Here is a 17,778-nt window from a genome sequence, read left to right on the forward strand (position 1 = left end):
TGGGGCAGAGTGGACCCTATGGCTGAGTCTAATTTTGCACGGAGGAAGCTCAGAAAGGTGACTGTTTGAGTTGGCTTATCAGAGCCAGCCTGGCCTGGCTCTTGCCCTGGCCATCCCTTTTGCCTTAAATGCTTCCCCCCTAGGACTTAGCATGGCTGGCACTTCCTGTCATTCTCATCCCTTCTGAAAGATCACTTTCTCTAGGAGGCCTTTCATGAGCACTGAACCCCAAGTGCCTTGGCACCATCAACCTGTTTTAAATTATTCGTGCCATATCCTGATATTTTCTTGTTTGTTCAGGGTCTGTGTCCCACACGCACGCACACACACTCACACACACGCACGCATGTGCGCGCGTTCATACCCGCCTGTTGGCAAGCACCGTGCCTGGCACAACGGGAACATGGTGCACACTGTGGGTGCACACTCGGGAAGCCTGAGTTGCCAGTGTGTGTGTGAGGGGAACATTCCCCAGGCAGAGACCTGAGGAGGAGCAAGCGAGGGAGTGGCCTGCACAGGGGCCACTTCACAGAGGTAACAGCATCTCTGTGAAGGAGAACAGAGGGACCACACAGTGTCACAGGGGGTGCCATGCAGTAAGGGACAGGGCGGGCAGAAATACAGCAGTGGGGACAAGACCAGGTGTCCCCAGAGGGTTCCGGAGTGGGTGTGGTCACTGAACCCCACGGAGAACTGAGCACAGTGTCAGCAGAGGGAGGTGACAGGGCAGAGCTCTGGGAATAGATCAGGGAAGGCAGGCCCAGCTGTGGGTGGCGGGCAGGGTAGCCACCGGCCACCAGCAGCCTTTGGCAGTGACAGGAGAGATGGGGTGGGGTGCTCCAAAGTCAAGGTGTTTTTTATTGGCCAGAGCCTGTGCGTGGGAGGGTGAGGGGAGTTAATGGGAGGAAGGGCCTGGAGGGTGTCCTGCAAGGTAAGGGAGGTAAGTGAACAGGCTGTTGAGTGCAGACGCCACCCCCAGGGGGAGCTGTCCTGAGTTCCCACCGCCTGTTGGGCCTTACCCTGTCCATCCGTACCACACCCATTGCCCATCTGCCCATGTGCTCATGAGACCCTGGCTGAGCGCATCCTGTGTGCCAGGCTCTGCACCAGGAAACGCCCTCAGAGGAGAAGGTATTAGTGGAGTGAAAAGCAGGGGCAGTGACTGTCTGCCCCAGGCAGTGTCTCCCAGGGGTATCCTGACAGGAAGGAGGAGTCAGTGCTTGTGCTGCAGAGAGGAGTCTGCAGGCGGGCAGTACAGCTGTGCAGAGCCATGCCAGGATCTTAGTGGCTCTAGGGGAGGAAGGGCCAGTTGGAGCCTGCCCATGCCCTCCGTGCCTTTCCCATCTTGACTGCAAGCCCAGGGCCACGGCCTCCTCCCAGGTCCCCGCTGCAGGCACTCCCCTTTCCAGTCTGGCTTGTCAGACATATCCTCATGAAACACGCTTTCAAAGGGCACCTCGGCCCCACAGCCGCCCACATCCAGCCATGTACCCGCTTCTCCCAAGGTCTCCTCTATGTAGCCTGCCAGTGCTGCCTGTTCCTCCTGGCCTTCCTCCCAGGCCGGCCCCACCACATCTGCACACACCTTTGTGCGCTGGCATTTCCACCCATCACCTCCCAACTGAACAGCTAGCAGACTACCCAGCGATGGCTGTATCCCAGGGGCCATCTCAGAGCTTGCCTGTTTCCCACAGCAGCCCCAGGCAGTGAAGACTCTGTTTATCATCCATCTTCTACAGATGGGGAAGTCTAGGCAGGCGCAATAGGAAACTTCTTAGGGTCTCACAGAGGGAAAAGTGTGGAGCTGGGCTTCAAGCTTAGAGCCCTGGCTCCAGAGTTTGTGCCCTTGACCCTGCAGCGTGCCATCTCCACTTCCCTAGCCCCTTCCGCAGCTCTCTGTATGTGACAGCCTGTACCACAGCTCCTGCTTCACGCTGCACAAGCCCTGCTGGTCCCTTGAACTTTAGTCCTGGGTGGCAGATAAGGATAAGGGTCATCTCTTCCTCTTCATCGATGCATAAGTGCTTGATAAACTGTATCCATTGATTCACTGGGGGGGTGGGGGAGGCAAGGGCTGAGAATTGACTCTGTGGGAGGAGAGGATCTGGGGTGAGTGCTGGGCAGAGGATTCTACTGGTACTGCTAGGCAGTGGGGTCCCAGTACCTGGATTGCTTGGTTCCCAGTCTCAGGCTGCAGTCTGCGGCCACAGGACCAGGAGCAGGTGCCAGATAACTGAATTTGAGAGTCAGGAATTCTGTAGGCGATCAGGAGGTAGTGACCCCAAGGCTTGCATTTTCTAAAAGAGTCTCGGGGTCAAACTGCCCCTGTGGTTCCTGTGACTCCTGGGACGGTCCCAGATTTAGCCTCAGGCCTCCAGACACTTCTCAGGGCACTGAAGATACAGCCCTGAAGAGAACTCAGTCCCTTCCTTATGAAACTCGGGGTCCAGGGGGAGATGGACACAGAGACCAAGGAAGAAGTAAACATTTGGCATGCCAGGTGGAGATATGTGCTATGGAAGAAAATAAAGCCAGATAAAGAGGAGAGGAGGTGTCCGGAGGCTGCTGTTTTATAAGGGTGACAGGGACATTTGAGCACAGACCTGAAGGAGTTGTGCAGTTTTCTGGGGGCAGAAGAAACAGCAAGTGCAAAGGCCCTGGAGCAGGCAAAGTCTTCTTAGGAGAAAAGCACGAAGCCAGTGTGGCTGGAGCAGAGGGCCGAGGGCTGGGCAGGAGGAGTGGAGGGCTGCCCGCTAAGTGGAGGTCACTCCCTCAGAGACTCCGGCAGTGGTGGGGCTTTGATTCTCATGCCTAAGTAGGGAGCCCTTGGAAGGTTTTAAGAGGAGAAATGTAACCAGATTTGCAAAGTGTTTACAATTTACTCTGGCAGCTGTATTAAGAATAGACTGTTGGGCATGGGGAGGAAGGAGGCGATTGCAGTAAGCGTAGTAATTTACTTATTATTGTTATCTGTCCGCCCCACTAGAATGTAAGCCCATGGTGGCAAGTCAGCCTGGGGACGTGGTGGCGTAGGTGGTGAGAAGTGGTCAGATTTGCAGTGTATGTCCTAAGGACAGACAGCAGGATATAGAATGTGAGAGAGGAGACTCTAAGATCTGCACATCTGGCAGGGCGGAGAGCCCTGAGGAAGGCACAGGTGGAACAGGTTTGGGGGAAAGCCAGAGTTTGCATTTTGTCCCAGGTTACCTCTTGCCACACAGCAAGCCTCTTTTGTCAAGTCATGCCTTCCTGTTTGGAGTTTGGAAAGCATGGGCTTCAAATAGCCAAGGTCAAAGCGGGGCTGAGGGTTGCATCTCCCAGGGAAAGGCTGGCTGCAGTTCTGCCAGCTATCATTCATTCATTGAACAAATGAGGATTAAACATGCACATGTGTCAGGCACTGTGCTAGGCTCTGGGAACACTGCAGTGAACAGAACTGCCCTTATGGGGCTTACATTCTGGTGGGGTGGGCAGATAATAACAACAACCAAAAATAAAACCAAACAATAAAACAACAACAACAACATAATAATTACACAGCATGTTAAAAGGTGATAAATGCCACAGAAATACACTAGTGTGGAGTTGGGATGGAGAGTGCAGAGGTGTGGGGAGCTGGGCAAGCCTGGCCTTGCAGAGCAGGTGAGCCTGGAACAGGGGCTGGAAGTTGGGGAGGGGACAGCTGTGCAGGACCTGTTCGGAAGGCCCGGTCAGGGCACAGGCTCCAGGAAGCAACAGAGGCCAGCAGGGCCTTGCAGACACACCCCAGCCTGGGCAAGTGGGGGCCGCAGTCAGGAGACAGGCCGTGCTGACAGCGCCCGAGCTGGAACTCTGCTGCCTCCTCTTGCTGGGCAGACTGCCGAGGCCAGTGGAGACCCGCCTCCTTGGGTGATCATCTGCTTCTGGCCTGGCATAGTCTGTCCTCAAGGGCTGAGTGTTTACAGAGCTGGCTCCCAGAAATGGGGCCAAGGTGGGGAGGTGCGCTGGTCAGGCCATGGCCCAGCCGGGACCGCCGCCCAAACAAGCCCTCGTTCTGGGAGAAAGGGGTCTGTCTTGTGGATGGCTGAGCTGGAAACAAAAGGGATCAGAAGGTCGAGGCTTGATACACAGAGCTAAGCAAGTGTAAGGGAGAACATGGGAGCTAGTGTCCTCCTCCACCCAGCCTAGCCCCACCCAGGGCTCCGTAGCTGGGAGGGTCCAACTGGGGTGAGGCTGCCTGCCGCCTGAGGGCTGCTTCTGGGGGTGAGGACTGTGCTTGCACAGCTGTGAGCCTCAAGCAGGCAGCACTGTTTTGGAAATTACCGCAGCCTCGCAAGGCCTGAGCAAGGTGGCATACTGCGGTTTTGGTGAGGCTCCCGGTTGAGCTTGTCTTCCCTAGAACCTTCCCTCTCTCTCCCTACTGCCTCCTCTCCCCTCTGAAGGGATCAGACAGGAGCAGAGGCCTGACTCCCAGCCCTCAGCCCAGTTGCTCTTGTGGGCTGTCTGAGCCCACGGTGAGCAGGTGTCTGCAGATGAGTCAGGGGGAGGAAGCCAGGTGTTCCGGGCAAGGCTGGGCTTGAGCAGGGAGCTAGGCTGGGGGGCTCGGCCCTCACCCTTTTGACCACTCTGCACCTGCTACATCTGAAGAGATAGTGCCTCTGTGAACTCCCCTGAGTCTGCTCCTTGGTTCTGCACCACCTCCCCTCCCCAGGGCTACATGTAGCCTCGAGGGGCCAGGGGCTCGGAGCATGTCTGCCTGCCTGTCCACAGGTTCACTGGATGGCCCTCTCTGAGGCTTGGCTGAGGCTACCCAAATAAGGCGCCAGGGCTGGGTGGGAAGGAGTGCTCACTGCAGACACCTGGACTTATGCAGGCCACAGCTGGAGGTGGGGACACTGGCCCATTTGTTGAGAGAGGGTGAACAATTTAAATGGAGGGGGCGGAGCTAGCAGGGTAAGTGACACATCAAGCCAATACAGGGTGCGGACCTTGTGGGGAATCCCGCTTCCCACAGAACAACTGTAGAAGGACATATTTGAAACAAAGAAAAGTGAACATGTTAGGTCATATAAGGAATTAATTCTTGGTAATTTTGTGGGCAAGAGAATGGTATTGTGATTATGTTTGGGGGGAAAATCTTTTTCTGTTAGGAGCTCTTTATGGGTAAAATGATACGATGTTTAGATTTGCTTTAAAAGTCTCTAGAAGGAATATAGGGGTGTGTGGGGGGTGATGAAAAGGGCAGGTGGTGTGAGGATGACGGGCATGAGGGGTTCATTCACAGCCTCTCGTCTTCCCCTAGCGGTTAACTCCCACAGGAGCAAGTTAAACGGGAAGAGGGACATGGGAGCGTGGGCCAGCAGGCATGGGCAGCCCTCAGTGGGGATGGGGTCTTGCTGGTGGCAGAGGAGACCCCCTCTGCTACTCTTGGTTCCTCTAAACCTCAAGTGTCTGCTTACTGCAGGCAAGTGGATCCAGCCTCCATCCATGCAGCTCTTCTGAGTTCACCTCTTTCAGGAAGGGCTTGCCCTGTGTGCCTGTGTGACCTCTTCTCCTGGGAACAAGGTGTGTGCTTGTCTGCATTTTACAGACAGGACACTCAGCTCCCAAGTGACAGGTGGATCCAGGTTCTGGAAGTCCATACTCTGACCTGCCACTGACAGCTCAGGCAACCAGGTCCAGAGTCCCTGAGGGGCTCCGAGCACCCTGCTGCCACCCTCCGAGAGTGACAGCCTCCCTTCTTCTCCCCAGCTGTTAGTGCTCAGTCAGCTGCTGAGCTTTATGAGGCTGTCATCCCTCAGTCAGTACCTGGGCTCTGAGACCTCATCGTCCTTCCAGGAGCAACAGCCAAAGGCCAGCGCCGAGACAGACCGTGAGGTGAGCACCCAGCACCTACCCACCTCGCCTGGGAGTGGAAAGGCAAGGTTGTTCACTGCTCTTCCCCCTGTGGGCCCTGTAGAGACATAGACCAGCAAGCTGCGCCTCTGATGAGGACGTGCTCCCGGTCTGGGCTCAGCCTGTGACAGTGCCCTCACCCGGGCCCTGTGGGACGCTGTGTGCACAGGTGTCAGCCGCTCTTCTGCCCAGCCCGCATCGGGTTCTGCTGCATCCTGTGTAACCTGGTACGGCTTTGTCCACCATGGGCGCCCCCACCGTTAGCCTTACCACACCATTTGGAGAGGATACAGGAGCAGAAATGCTGGTGAGGGGAGTGGAGTGGGAAGTAAGACTAGGATAATGAGCCCATGTGAGAGGCACCCTGTTCTCCAGGGGCAGAGCTGGGTCCAAGCTCTATGTGGCTGTCACTAAGCCCAAGTCTTTGGCCTCCCTGTTCTTCCTCACTGACTTTCCCAAAAGCCATGCTTTAGCAAGAGTCAGGGCAGTGAGGACCCCTAGCTGGCAGTGGTGGTGTTTGGAATGGTGCTGCATGAGGCCCCTGGGGTGAACATCAAGCAGGGTGGATGTGGGGGCCTCAGTTTTGGACTCACAAGCTTGGCTCCCTGGGGAGTGAGGCAGATCTCGAGCACCCCGGCCCTGGGGACCAGTATGAGGAATACAGATAGGCATCTTCCTAATTGGGTGAGGTGCTCATTCCAAAAGCTCACTCTGATCCAGAAGTCCAGCCTTTGGGCATCCTGCAAATCAGATAAATGAATTAATTAATGTTAACACAAATGGACCGGTAAGAAGATATGAGAACCCCCAGGTGTGTGTTCTCTTCTGGAACGTGTAGGGGAGGTTGTCCCTCAGCTGAGCCAGATGTTAGTGCACTTACAAAGTTGCTGCCTCCTGGGAGCGTGTGAGTGTCCCCATGTCCTGTCCTGTGCCAGTGATTTCCTGGGGAACTAGAGTGTTACGGAGGCTGAGTTGGGTGTCCGGGGGTGGGTGGTCTGTCTGGGAGGCAAGCCTCAGGACTGTGCTGGGTGAAGGAAAAAAGAGGGAAGACGAAGAGGAATGATGAGAGGGAAAGGGGGCGCTGTGTCCAGTCTGGCCACATGAGGAGTATGACCTCCAGGCTCCTTAGGGCCACTCTGTGACCTCGCTTAGTGGACTGAGAGTATCCTTTATTTCAAAGACTGTTCTCATGCATGTAAAGGAGGTTGTGAAGCATCCCCTGGTCAGCTGTCATATTGGAAATGACCCATTTGGCCTGGTGACATAGCGGTGTCCCCTAGAAGTGTAGGGCACGCTGGTCGGGACAGTGGGAGAGGCACTGAGGCTCTCAGATGCCTTTGCTGCAGCTCCATCCCACCTGGGGTTGATCCTGGCCTGAGAGGGAGGTGGCCCAGAGCAGAGGAGGGAAGGGGAGCCGGTGGGGCTGGTGGGGGGCCCACTGAGGGGCTGTGCACAGAAACGTGGCGTGTTCTGTCCCCCTGGGCTGGGCTCTGTTCTGATCAGGCAGGGCCAGCCCAGCCCCACTCCCACCTGTGCCCGGCTGACTCCTCCTGAGGCCCCAGCCCCGTTCATCTTCAAAGATGATCAGGCTGCTCACCAGCCAAAAAGGGTGGCGGCATCATCCGCCCTGTTTTACAGGGAGCAGTGGTCTGGGCGCTGAGTCTTTCATCCTCAAGCTCAAAAGCTTTGGCTGCTTTCTCCTCGGGGTGCAGTGGGGACACCAAGGCCAGAGTGAGGCCGGCCCCAGGAGACCCAGCCTGGAGGAAATGGGGACAGCCCTTTCCCAGCCTTTGGGCCCCATCCACCAGGCCCTGCTGGCTGCTGTCTAGGAGATTTCCTGCTCTGTGGGTCTCAGCCCTCCTCCAGCCCTTGCAGATAAACACTTCTGCCTCCCTACGTCCCCTCTCTCTGCGGGGCCTGTGAGCTCCCAGCCTTCCTCCAAGGCTGGGAGAGCCACTCTCTGCTGCCCACATCATGACTTTTTCTTCTCACTGATCCCATGGCTTTGTGGTTGTCCCTTATTGTGTCCCCAGCTGGACTGTGGGCATAGCCAATGTCTCTCAGCATCGCATGATGTTTGGCAGTAGTGAGTGCTTGAATGAATGATATAATTTTAACACAAACGAGTGTTGCAACTTTAACACCTCTCCTTCTCTGAACTCTTCTCTCCCCTTTCCCCTCATTCTGGCTGTCCTGTCCTCCTTCTGGTGACCTTCCCCCTCTGCAGGCCCTCTGACCAGCCTCTGCGAGTTTGCACCCTGGCCCCTGTCATGAGGGCTGTGAGGGTTTGTAGCCTGGGCTTCTCTTGTGAGGCACTTGACTTCAGAAGCATCACCTGCTTCTGAAAGAACCAATCACAGCACGTTGTGTGTGATTATGAGCCACTGAGGTTCTGCCTGGGAGGCCTCACCACCAAGTGGCAAAAGAGACAGCCTGCTCCTAAAGCAGCCCCTTGGGGTGGGCACGGGGTGGGGGACCCAGGCAAGTCCTGTGCTGGCTGTTTGTCCTGGCTGGGTCAGAGCCACCAAGTATCCTAGAAGGTCACCACTGCGCTCGTGGAATATGGGAACCCCGCTTCTTAATGGGGTCACTAGAATACTTGCAGCAATTTCAAGTGCTTTTGGATAAAGAAATGGTTGCCTAGACCCTTGCTGGTATGTGGGTCAAATATTTCAAATAGAAAACAATGAAAGCCCAATAAACTAAACTTGAGTTTGTTACCTCCCCCTCACCTGCGTAAAGAGACGCAGATAGGAAATCCTGCTTCAGGAAAGGAGGCTTAGCACATGTGAGTGAAATGTGACGCATAGGGAGGGTCCGAACAGAAACCTGTTCACTAGATTCCCCTCTGTGTTCTACTGTTTCTGGGTGGCCTGGCAGAAATTTATTTAGTAAACATTTGCTCTTTCTCATCTACCTATGAATTGCCTGCCTCCCCCTCTTTGAGTCCAAAATGACATATATACCTCTGTTTGCCTCACTGTCTTTGTAATTTTCATGCTTATATGAATCCCCCACGTGCAAGTATTAAGGTCTGATTTTCTCCCCTTAGTCTGCTTTCTGTTTTTTGAATTATTCAAACGAAATGTAAAGGGCAAGGGGAAAGTTTCCTGTTCCTGACAGTGGCTGTAAGTGGCCCTGTGCTTGCCCGGTTTGAGAGGGGTGGTCCCAGAGGCTGCCAGACAGAGGTCAGAGTGATGCTTGGGACCTGAAAGCGGGAAGAAGAGGTCTCAGTGCAGGAGTGTGCTCCGAGAGTTGGCTACCAGACACTCCGCTCCAGCCCAGGGGACCAGTTCTGCCAGAGACAGGGCCTTCCCAGCCTTCCCAGCAGGCTCTCCTTTCGGCCCCATGCAGACAAACATCTTGTGTGTGACTGGACTTGATTTGCTACTGTCTCCTCAAAGCCACCAGCTCAGCCTCCCCACCCAGAACCAGGGGTTCCTGGGGCTTTCTGGATTTGTCGTCGTCGTTGTTGTTGTTGTTGTTGTTGACTCCTGCACACCATTGTCCATGTAAGAAACATCCAAATCTATAGAGAATTTTTTATGAGTTTATTTGAGCCAAACTGACAACAATCTCTGGGAGGCAGAATCTCAGCAGGTGGAGAAAACGCTCTGGAGAATGGCAGTCTGGCAGCTTATTTTATACATTAGAATCAAAAGAGGAGCTGTCAGGAAGGTTACATGACATTCACTGGTGGTAGATTAAAAGGGTGGGAAAAAGCAAAGCGGGGAGAATCTCTGGGATTGGATAAAAAGCAAGATGGAGAGACACACAGTTCTTTTGCACTGGTGGGTACAGGGTAGTGAATAGTTAACATTTACGGCACAGAGAGATGGTATGTGCATGGGACAAGATAACAGTGAAAGGTTCTGTGGCCTCTGCTCTGGTGCCCGAGCTTGTGCCCTGAGGGGTCTGGAAAAAAAAAGATTACACTGATATTTCAAAGGTATGTGATCACAGATGCAAAAAGACAAAAGACAGGCTCACTTAAGGTAAAGACTGACCTTTGTCAAGGAAGCTGCTACAGGCCTAGGACGTGACTACTCACCATGACCTGCGTTTAGTTAGAGATTTGTGTGTTCAGATCACCCTGTGGTTACTTTCTGCTTCTAAGTTTGTAGGGCCACGCAGGCCTCCCCTGAGCTTGTCACGTTCAGTGTGTGGCTCCTTTTTCACCCATAGTGTGCTTGGCCAGGTTTTGTTCAGTTGTGCCCTGGCCAAACTCGGAGTCTTGGCCTGCTCTCTGTCAGTGAGGCGGGTGACACCCCGGCCTTGCTGAACCTCTGGCATCTCCTATGCCTCCCTGCTGCATCTGGCTGTTGCTCCCCTTGGCTTTCTGAGTGCTACCAGGAAGGAGTTTCTGGTTCCGTCTTTCCCCTAGGGATATGGAAGGTATGCAGAACCAGAATCTTTGTGGTGGGGTAGGAGTTTTCCCCGGTTTGGTTACATTTGGGAACTTTGAGGAAGTCGGCTGTCTCACACTGTGGGAAAGAAACAAAGGGCCACAGAGCAGAAGTCCTGAGCTGCACGGAGGCCCCAGGAGCCGGCCCCTGTCTCCTGGTAACCTCCTGGGCTTGTCCACCGCCCAGCCTGATGATGTCCTTGTGGGACAGACAGCCTGGGGCCCACTGAGAGTTCTGCACAGGTGACGGTCCCTGTACCCTAAGAGCCAGCTGCAAGTGGCCACACTACCCAGCCAAGCCTGGTGACCGTGGGTGGCTCCCGTTAGCTTCCTCACCATGCACACAGCCTGCGGTCCACCCTGTGCTTGAGGACAGCCTTCTAGGGAGAAGTGCTTGTGTAAAGTGATTGTTGGGAGTGGCTGTGCTCTGGGCAAATGCCTTGCTGCCTCAGAGTCCCTTGAGTTCACACACTCCTGGGGTCTTCACATGTCCTCTGCAGATGGCATGAGCCTGCGTCACGCCTATGTCTGTGTGTGTGTGTCTGTGTGCACATTGTGTGCCTCTCTTGTATATCTTTGTGGTGTGCCCCTGTAGTAATAGAGCTGACGAACAAGTTTTACTGCTTTTGCTCCTACTGCCTGTCCCTGTGTCAGGTGACCCTGCCAAGAGCACTTTAAGTGGGTTGTAAGTGGCTGTGGAAGAGGGCGGGGGGTGCACAGCCCCTGGCAGCTCTGTGCCTGCCCCTGGACTCTCCCACTGGCCCGCAAAACCAGCAAAGGGACGGGTGCTCCCTGGGGTTTGGCTTGAGCACAGGCCTGAGTCCTGTGTCACCCAGAAGGGCTCACGGGAGCCTCTCCCTCTCCCCACACTTTCTGCCTTCTTACCTACAAGTGCCGTCTTTGCTTTCCTGCCCCTCACCATGCACCTTAGGGAGAGCCATGCTCCCTTATGGCTGGCAACCCCGTCAGGCTAAGGTTGGGAGGCTGAGGAGCAAACTGACCGTTTTGAGGAATGGAAGCTAGATACTCAGGACTCGTGAGTCCATCGCCTGGCTGGTTGGCGGTGGCTCTTATTTCCTCCGCAGCGAGGAATGTCAGACATCTTTTGAAATCAGCCTCAAAGAGTTAACCTCTGGGAAGCTGACCCTAAGGGGACATGACGTGCTAGCCACTCTTCACACCCACCTAGGTGGCTGCTGAGCCTCTTCAGAATGGGTCCTTCTGAGCATCTGAAGCCACATGGGGCCCAAGCCCAGGCCAGCTTTGTCTAGGTCCCAAGGATTCTGACTTCTGTGCAAGTGTATGAGCAGGGCTGGAAGTGACAGAGCAGCTGCAAAGGGCACTGGGCTTCTTCAGGCAATTCACGTTCAAGCCCAGCTGCCCTTTGCCCGCCTACTCCAGGCCCCGGGGTCCATCCCCTGGGCCCAGTCCTTACCCCATGCAATGGCTCCTCTGTTTCTGACTTAACACCCTACCTCAGCCTCTTCGTCCTACAAGTCCTCCTGGATGACTCTGTGCCTGTCTTCCTTCTGTTCCCACTCAGAGAAAAGCGGCGCTTGGTGCCATTGCATCATGTGCAAACGCAGCCATCCAAGGCCTCGTCAGCTGGCTGCTTCATCTGCATGCTTCCCCACTGAGAAGTACACCCACCACTTGATGCAGGCCCTGGTGTCCTTCCCAGAAACCCCCATTCTCAGGTCCTTGGCTTCGCCCCTGATGCCCCTGTCCTTGGCAGTGCCTGGCCTGTCCCTCGTGTCCTGGATTCCATGGTATTACAGTCTGTCCACTCGACTTGTGGCTCATCTACACTTTGCTTCACAAGCAGCGTTGCCCCGCCCTGGGCCTGAGATGGTGGGTGGAGAAGCAGTGCCTCCTGAGTGCTACAGCTAAGCAGCTTGGGCTCCCTCCGCCACCACCTGAAGGCCACCAGGCAGGTGTGTGAGGCCCCTCACTCGCTGTCCTAAGTCTGCAGGAGCAGTTGCCAGCAGGCCACAGCCTTCTTACCAGCTCTCTGCTCACTTCTCCTTGTCTTTCCTGGGACTCTGTAATGACAGAAACGCAAATACACGTCCTGAAAGGTCCTGGGACAGCCCTCCCCCCCCCCCCCGCCCCCGCCCCCGCCAGCTCAGCTGGACAGGGCCAAGCAGTGTCATGAAGCCTCTAGCTCTGCACACCCCCACCCCCCGGCACACTCCCAGGCAGGCTTTCCCTGCTGGTTCTGGACACTCCAGGCTCACTTCCTTCCCTCCATAGGGAGCCAGGGGAAAAAAAGAGCTTTTATCCCAGGTTCCTAACCAGAGTCTCAGAGTGGCGTCTCAGTGGCCTGGCATGGGTCACGTCTTTGTCTCTACCAGTCACATAGCCAGGTGTTCAGGGATCAGCCAGCCTGGGCCATGTGTCTCTCCCCTGGAGTCAGCACTGAAGACACCACCATGGAGCAACTTGGCCTGGGTGTAGGGGACAGGAAACTGGGACACTCTGACAAAGGAAGGGACCCTTGAAAACCTGAGATGTCCATGGCATCCTCCTGGCCTTCAGCATGGGCAGTGGCTCTGTGCTCCGTTATCCTTGAGGTATAAGGAGGGCAGCGCTTCCTAGGGTCAGGCTACTGGAGACCACTCAGTGAGAGGAGAAGAAAGAGAAGGGAGGAAGCATTGCTTTTGAGGAAGCTGCTGCACTGTGAGGCCTTCCCTGCCCCTGGCAGGTGCCCATGCTATGATCTGGAGGGTCTCAGTGACTCCTCTAGCACAGCACCCAGTCACAGGCTCACAAATGTGTGCGTGGAGAACCCCGTCTCTCTTAGGCAGCTAGCAGAGCTGGGTTTCTGGTCTATATCCCCCTGAGGTCAGGGTCTCTAGTCCTAGCTGGAGAAGCAAGAAGAGCCAGCCAACCTTGCCTGTCATCTCCCGCACCCTCTGGGGCCAACAGGAAGCCGGGAAGGAAGGCTAGGCTGGGTGGGAGTGCTCTGGCAAGGGTTTGCCTGCAGCCCCTCAGCCCTCCCACCAGCATACAGCAATGGTCAGCCTTCCTATAGCAGAACCACAGGAACAGAAGCCCTCAGCCTTCCTGCTTTTGTCCTGATTCCCTCTCTCTGCCACCCAGGCCACACTGTGCCATGGCCTCTATTTCCTCTCCATCCTCAGTACCAAGAGCAGGGCCCAGGGCTGCTCAGGGCCCCACCCCAAGGTCAAGATAGAACCTAAGTGAATCCCTCCATCTCCTAAGTGTGGACAGAGTGCCTGGTCTCTGTGTTCACTTTCCCTGGGCCACCGGAAGTACAGTGAGGGACCTGGGAATGTGGATGCATGCTGGGCTGGCCTCCTAAGCTCCAGCGGCCTCGGCAGAGACGTCCAGACTCTTTGCCCCACTGGGGTTCTCAGAGCAATTTTCCAGGCGTGCCCATTCACAGCAGTGAGCTGGAAGTCCATTCCTGTCCACATGCTGCAAGCCTGTCTCCCATCGGCCTCAAGGGGCCTCATCTCTGCTCCCTGTTTGGGTCCCCACCCACCCTCATTCCAAACAGGCACTTTCATTTACAGAGTTGAGTGTCCAGCCTCTCAAGCCCCAGGGTGTCTGGCAGGCCCTGCCTGTGACGTCTGCTCTCTGGCCTTTCTGCCCTGTGCCTTCAGGGACCCTGGGCTAGGAAGAGGTGGTGTGTCAGTCACCATCTCTTCTCATTTCCTTGTGATCAATCGTATGTCTTCGTCATTTCCTTCTTACTAGGACTTATGACCGATGACCTGTCCTGATCAGAGTCACTTCCAAACTCAGGTTTCCTTTGGGCACCGCCCCCTGCTTGCTGCTTTCGTAATGGCCCAAGCCAAGGTCAGGAGTGTGACCTTGGAGCAGGAGCAGCATAGGCAAGGGGAGCGTGTCATGCAGTTGGCTTGTGGGGCAGAAGAGATAGCACCCTAGAGATGATGGCAGGTGCCACACTCCAGCACAGGTCCAGAGGGAGGTCACCCTGAAAAGGGCATCCCCTCTCATCTTGTTTCTGTGGATATGCCAGCCAGATGAGCTGTGGCTCTCTCATGGCTGAGGCTCTTGGCCTGGGGCCTGCAAGTTGCCCTGCCTCAGGGTTACTCACTACTAATCGTAGTTATTTGCCATCCTGAGGTGGAGGACCTAGACCATGCCCTGGGGGCTTGGGCTCTGGTGCCCTCACAGGGAACAGGCTCATCCTCGCCCTGTCCAGCCTCTAGCAGGCCCTTGGGACCTTGCTGGGGTTTATTCTCTCTGAAGGGGGATCTCTCTCTCTCACACACACACACACATACACACACACTGTGAGCCCCCTGGCTCAAAGCACTGTGAAGTGGGGTTATCAGTTTAAACTTAATTTAAAAAAAAAGGAAGAAAAGAAAAATAATTTGTGGGACGCAGCTCTAGCCGTGGGCTTCAAGGTCCTGAGGTAGATGAGTATGGTGTCAGTGCCAACAGCAGGATTCTTCTCCTGGGGGTCGACCCTCAGGCTGGGCTGGACCTCCAGGTCTTCTGGGCTGGCCTGAGAGAGCAACTCAGCCAGACTGTGGCTCAGCGCAGGTCCCCCAGGGCAGCCACCAGCCAGAGCCAGGGAGCAAGGAGAGGCAAAGCCGGAGGAGGCTCTTCTAGGGTCTGGTGTCCCAGGAAGGGATCCTGACACCAGTAGGCATCCAGGGCCCGAGCGGGAGCCAGAGACACTTGCAGTGTGGGCCCCTGGGCCCCCCAGCCTAGCTGGGAGACAGCGTCTTGTAGGTCCGTCTTGGTCCTTCCCAGCAGGCGCTCCTGGATCAGCCTTCATTCTCTCCCCACCCCCATAGCAGCTGCCCCAGAGCCTGGTTGGCACTGCTCCCATGGGGACCTCCTGCCAGTAGCAAGATCGGCCATCCCCACAGGCCTGGCCACCTCTAGGGGATGGGCTGGGGTGAAGACTTGCCTGGTTAGGTAAGTCTGGATCCCTGGTCCTGACCCAAGGTGGGAGAAACCAGAATGTTCTGAGCAGAGTGAGTAGCCTCCTGGGAGATACTCTCTATCCTACTTTCTGCCCTTTTTTAGCGTAAATACTTCCCCCAACCCTACACAGCCTGCCCTCTTGGCATTGCTGGAGGGGAATTTTGTAAAGGACCAGGGTCCTGGGAAATGGCAACCTTTTTCTCTGTCATCTTGTGACGAAAGTGCTGCAAAAGGACACTTGGCTGTGGTTCCTGGGGTCGGAACTGGCTGGACCAGAACAAGAAGACACTGACCCCCCCATCGGTGACAAGCCCAGCAGGCTCTCTCCTGTCTCTCACCCTGTCATCCTTCCCCAGGGCATGGACAGGGCCCTTTAAGGAATGAGGCATCGTGCACAGAACATCTCAGAAAAGTCTGTCTGCCAAACTCTGGGAGAGACCCAGAAAACAGAAGCTAGAAGCTGCAGGCCTTGCTGGCAGCAGCAGCAAGAGACGATCCAGTCTTGTCAGCATGGGGTTCAGGCACGTCCCATTCCGTGCCCTCAGATTCTGCCTCTCCCCAAGTCGTTGGCTGAGGTTTCCCAGGCTCCAGTTCCCACGGGGGCTTCCCAGCCTCTACTCACACCCAGCAGGGAAGGCTCTGGGTGCCCTGAGACAGCGAGGGCCCATTTTTCAGACAAGGTCCTGAAGATTGGACAAGTGTAGTACTCTGCCCCCTCAAAGAGTGCCTCTGTACTGCTCTTGAACCCTGAAGCCACACTGACACCCCACCAAACCACACAGGCCTTTAGGGACTAGGAAGGGGCCTCAGGCTTACTAAAAGGCCACCTGGCACTATCAGCTGTGCAGGAAATGGGAGCAGGCAGAGGGGCTAGCGCATCAGCGGCACCCCCAGTGCACTTCTGCCCAGTCTCCCTTTCCTGCATCTTGGAAGGGAAGACAGCCCCAAGTCCATGGTGCCAGCTAGGACAGGAGCAGGCTTGCCAAGTTCAGGAACTGGTCACAGCGTGACTGGAGCAGGAAATGCCTCTCACACCTGGCTATTTTCTTTGTGTCCTACCTGGAAGGGGTGGCTCTTGCCTACCCCTGCTGGCGCTCTGGGGCCAGCCTCTGGTCCCCCAGCCTCCTGTCAAAAAGGCACTAAGGCTGAGCCAACTCCCAGCTACACAGCCCGGTGTCTGCTGATGCCTGTTTCTCTAACCGGCACAAAAACGGGGCTGGGGCAGAAGTCTGGGAGCGTGGGGGTTCGGAAGAGGCCATGAGCGCACCCAGTGCAACTGCCTGCCCCTTTGGGAGGCTGTACCCTCTCTTACCTTCCCCCAATGCTGAGACAGCAGTCTCGGTAAGTGAGGGGAGGACGTGGTCTAGGCGCTTCCTAAGCATGTAACGAAGACTGTTTTCTAAAAGCACCACTGCAGACTGCTGTTTACAGGCATCCCAGTGTTTGAGTCTGCCTGCCTGTGTACTAGCCCAAAGAAATGCATGAGCAGGAGTTTGTAGTATAGAAAGAAAAGTGATTTAATATCAAAGTGGCAGATCTGGAGACAGAGTTTGTGCCAAAGACCTGGCTCCTGATGGCGGGTCGGCTACAGACTCTAAGGAGCAAGATCTCAAGACACCAAAGGTTGGGGGTAGGGGGACAGGTCATGCTGGAAGCTGATTGTTCCGAGGTAAGGTCAGGATAATGAATCACTTCTTCAGGTCTGGGGGACAGTTCTGAGGTCTTTTCAGGAGTCCCTCTATCTGGTGTCATGGGACAGTAGCCAGGGGGTCATTCCACCACAAGGCTCAGGAGCAGAGACATAACTTAGGTCAAGATGTTATCTGTAGCCTGCCAGAGGTCTGAACTGTGTGACCATGAGTCAGGTCCAGGCCTCTGTCCTTTGCTGCCTCGGGTGCTGGCCATCAGGGGAAAGAACAGGGCCCTGATGGGCAGAGAGAGAGGGAGCGTGATTTTCAGAGCTAAGATTTAAAGCTGAACTGAATCAAAGTCATAAAGACCCTGGGTTTCAGAACCTTATCCCTTTAAGTGGGGTCAGAGTCCTCCTCCAAGGGCCTCCCCTCCCTAAATCCCTACTCTAGGGACCGCCCTGGAATGTGGTGGAGAAAAGCACCCGGCCCACTTCCAGGTAGTAGGAGGGTTTTGTCCTCCCTTTAGAAATCGGCTTATAGAATGTGGTTAATGGGGCTTTTCTTCAGAACTGCCTTTTCCTTCTTGCTATAACCACCCCAAGTCCCCCCTCCAAAAACACATTCAGGATAGTTTTCCTGGGATTGTCCCTCCAGATTTAGTCCTGGGAATCAGACTAACAACAAGATTGTGAAACCTGCCTGCAAGGGTGGTGTTTTTCTTTCAGTCAGTCCCTACTCAGCTTTCCCTCCAGGGCATCCCTCAGACCCTAGGCCCCGCCCCACCCCCTCCTAGGAAGATTAATTCTGCAGGAGAAGGAGGGGGCAGGGTGACTGGGGCCCCTCGGACCAATTCCAGGCGGCTGGAGGTCCCTGTTAGCCCCAGGCTTTGTGCATAGCACAGGGGTCTCTGAAATGCAGAGACACACCCACCTGTGG

At 55.5% G+C, this 17,778-nt stretch overlaps 1 protein-coding gene across 1 annotated transcript in view; it reads left to right on the top strand.

Moving 5' to 3' along the window:
* Positions 1-17,778, top strand: part of FAM178B (family with sequence similarity 178 member B) — a 70,686-nt gene that overhangs the window by 48,783 nt on the left and 4,125 nt on the right. The window contains exon 12 of the mRNA XM_011382026.1: positions 5,731-5,856. Coding sequence (XP_011380328.1) covers positions 5,731-5,856 — 126 coding nt within the window. The remainder of the gene's footprint in view (positions 1-5,730; positions 5,857-17,778) is intronic.

This window comes from Pteropus vampyrus, unplaced genomic scaffold (assembly GCF_000151845.1).
Source record: "Pteropus vampyrus isolate Shadow unplaced genomic scaffold, Pvam_2.0 Scaffold461, whole genome shotgun sequence".
Classification (NCBI taxonomy): domain Eukaryota; kingdom Metazoa; phylum Chordata; class Mammalia; order Chiroptera; family Pteropodidae; genus Pteropus; species Pteropus vampyrus.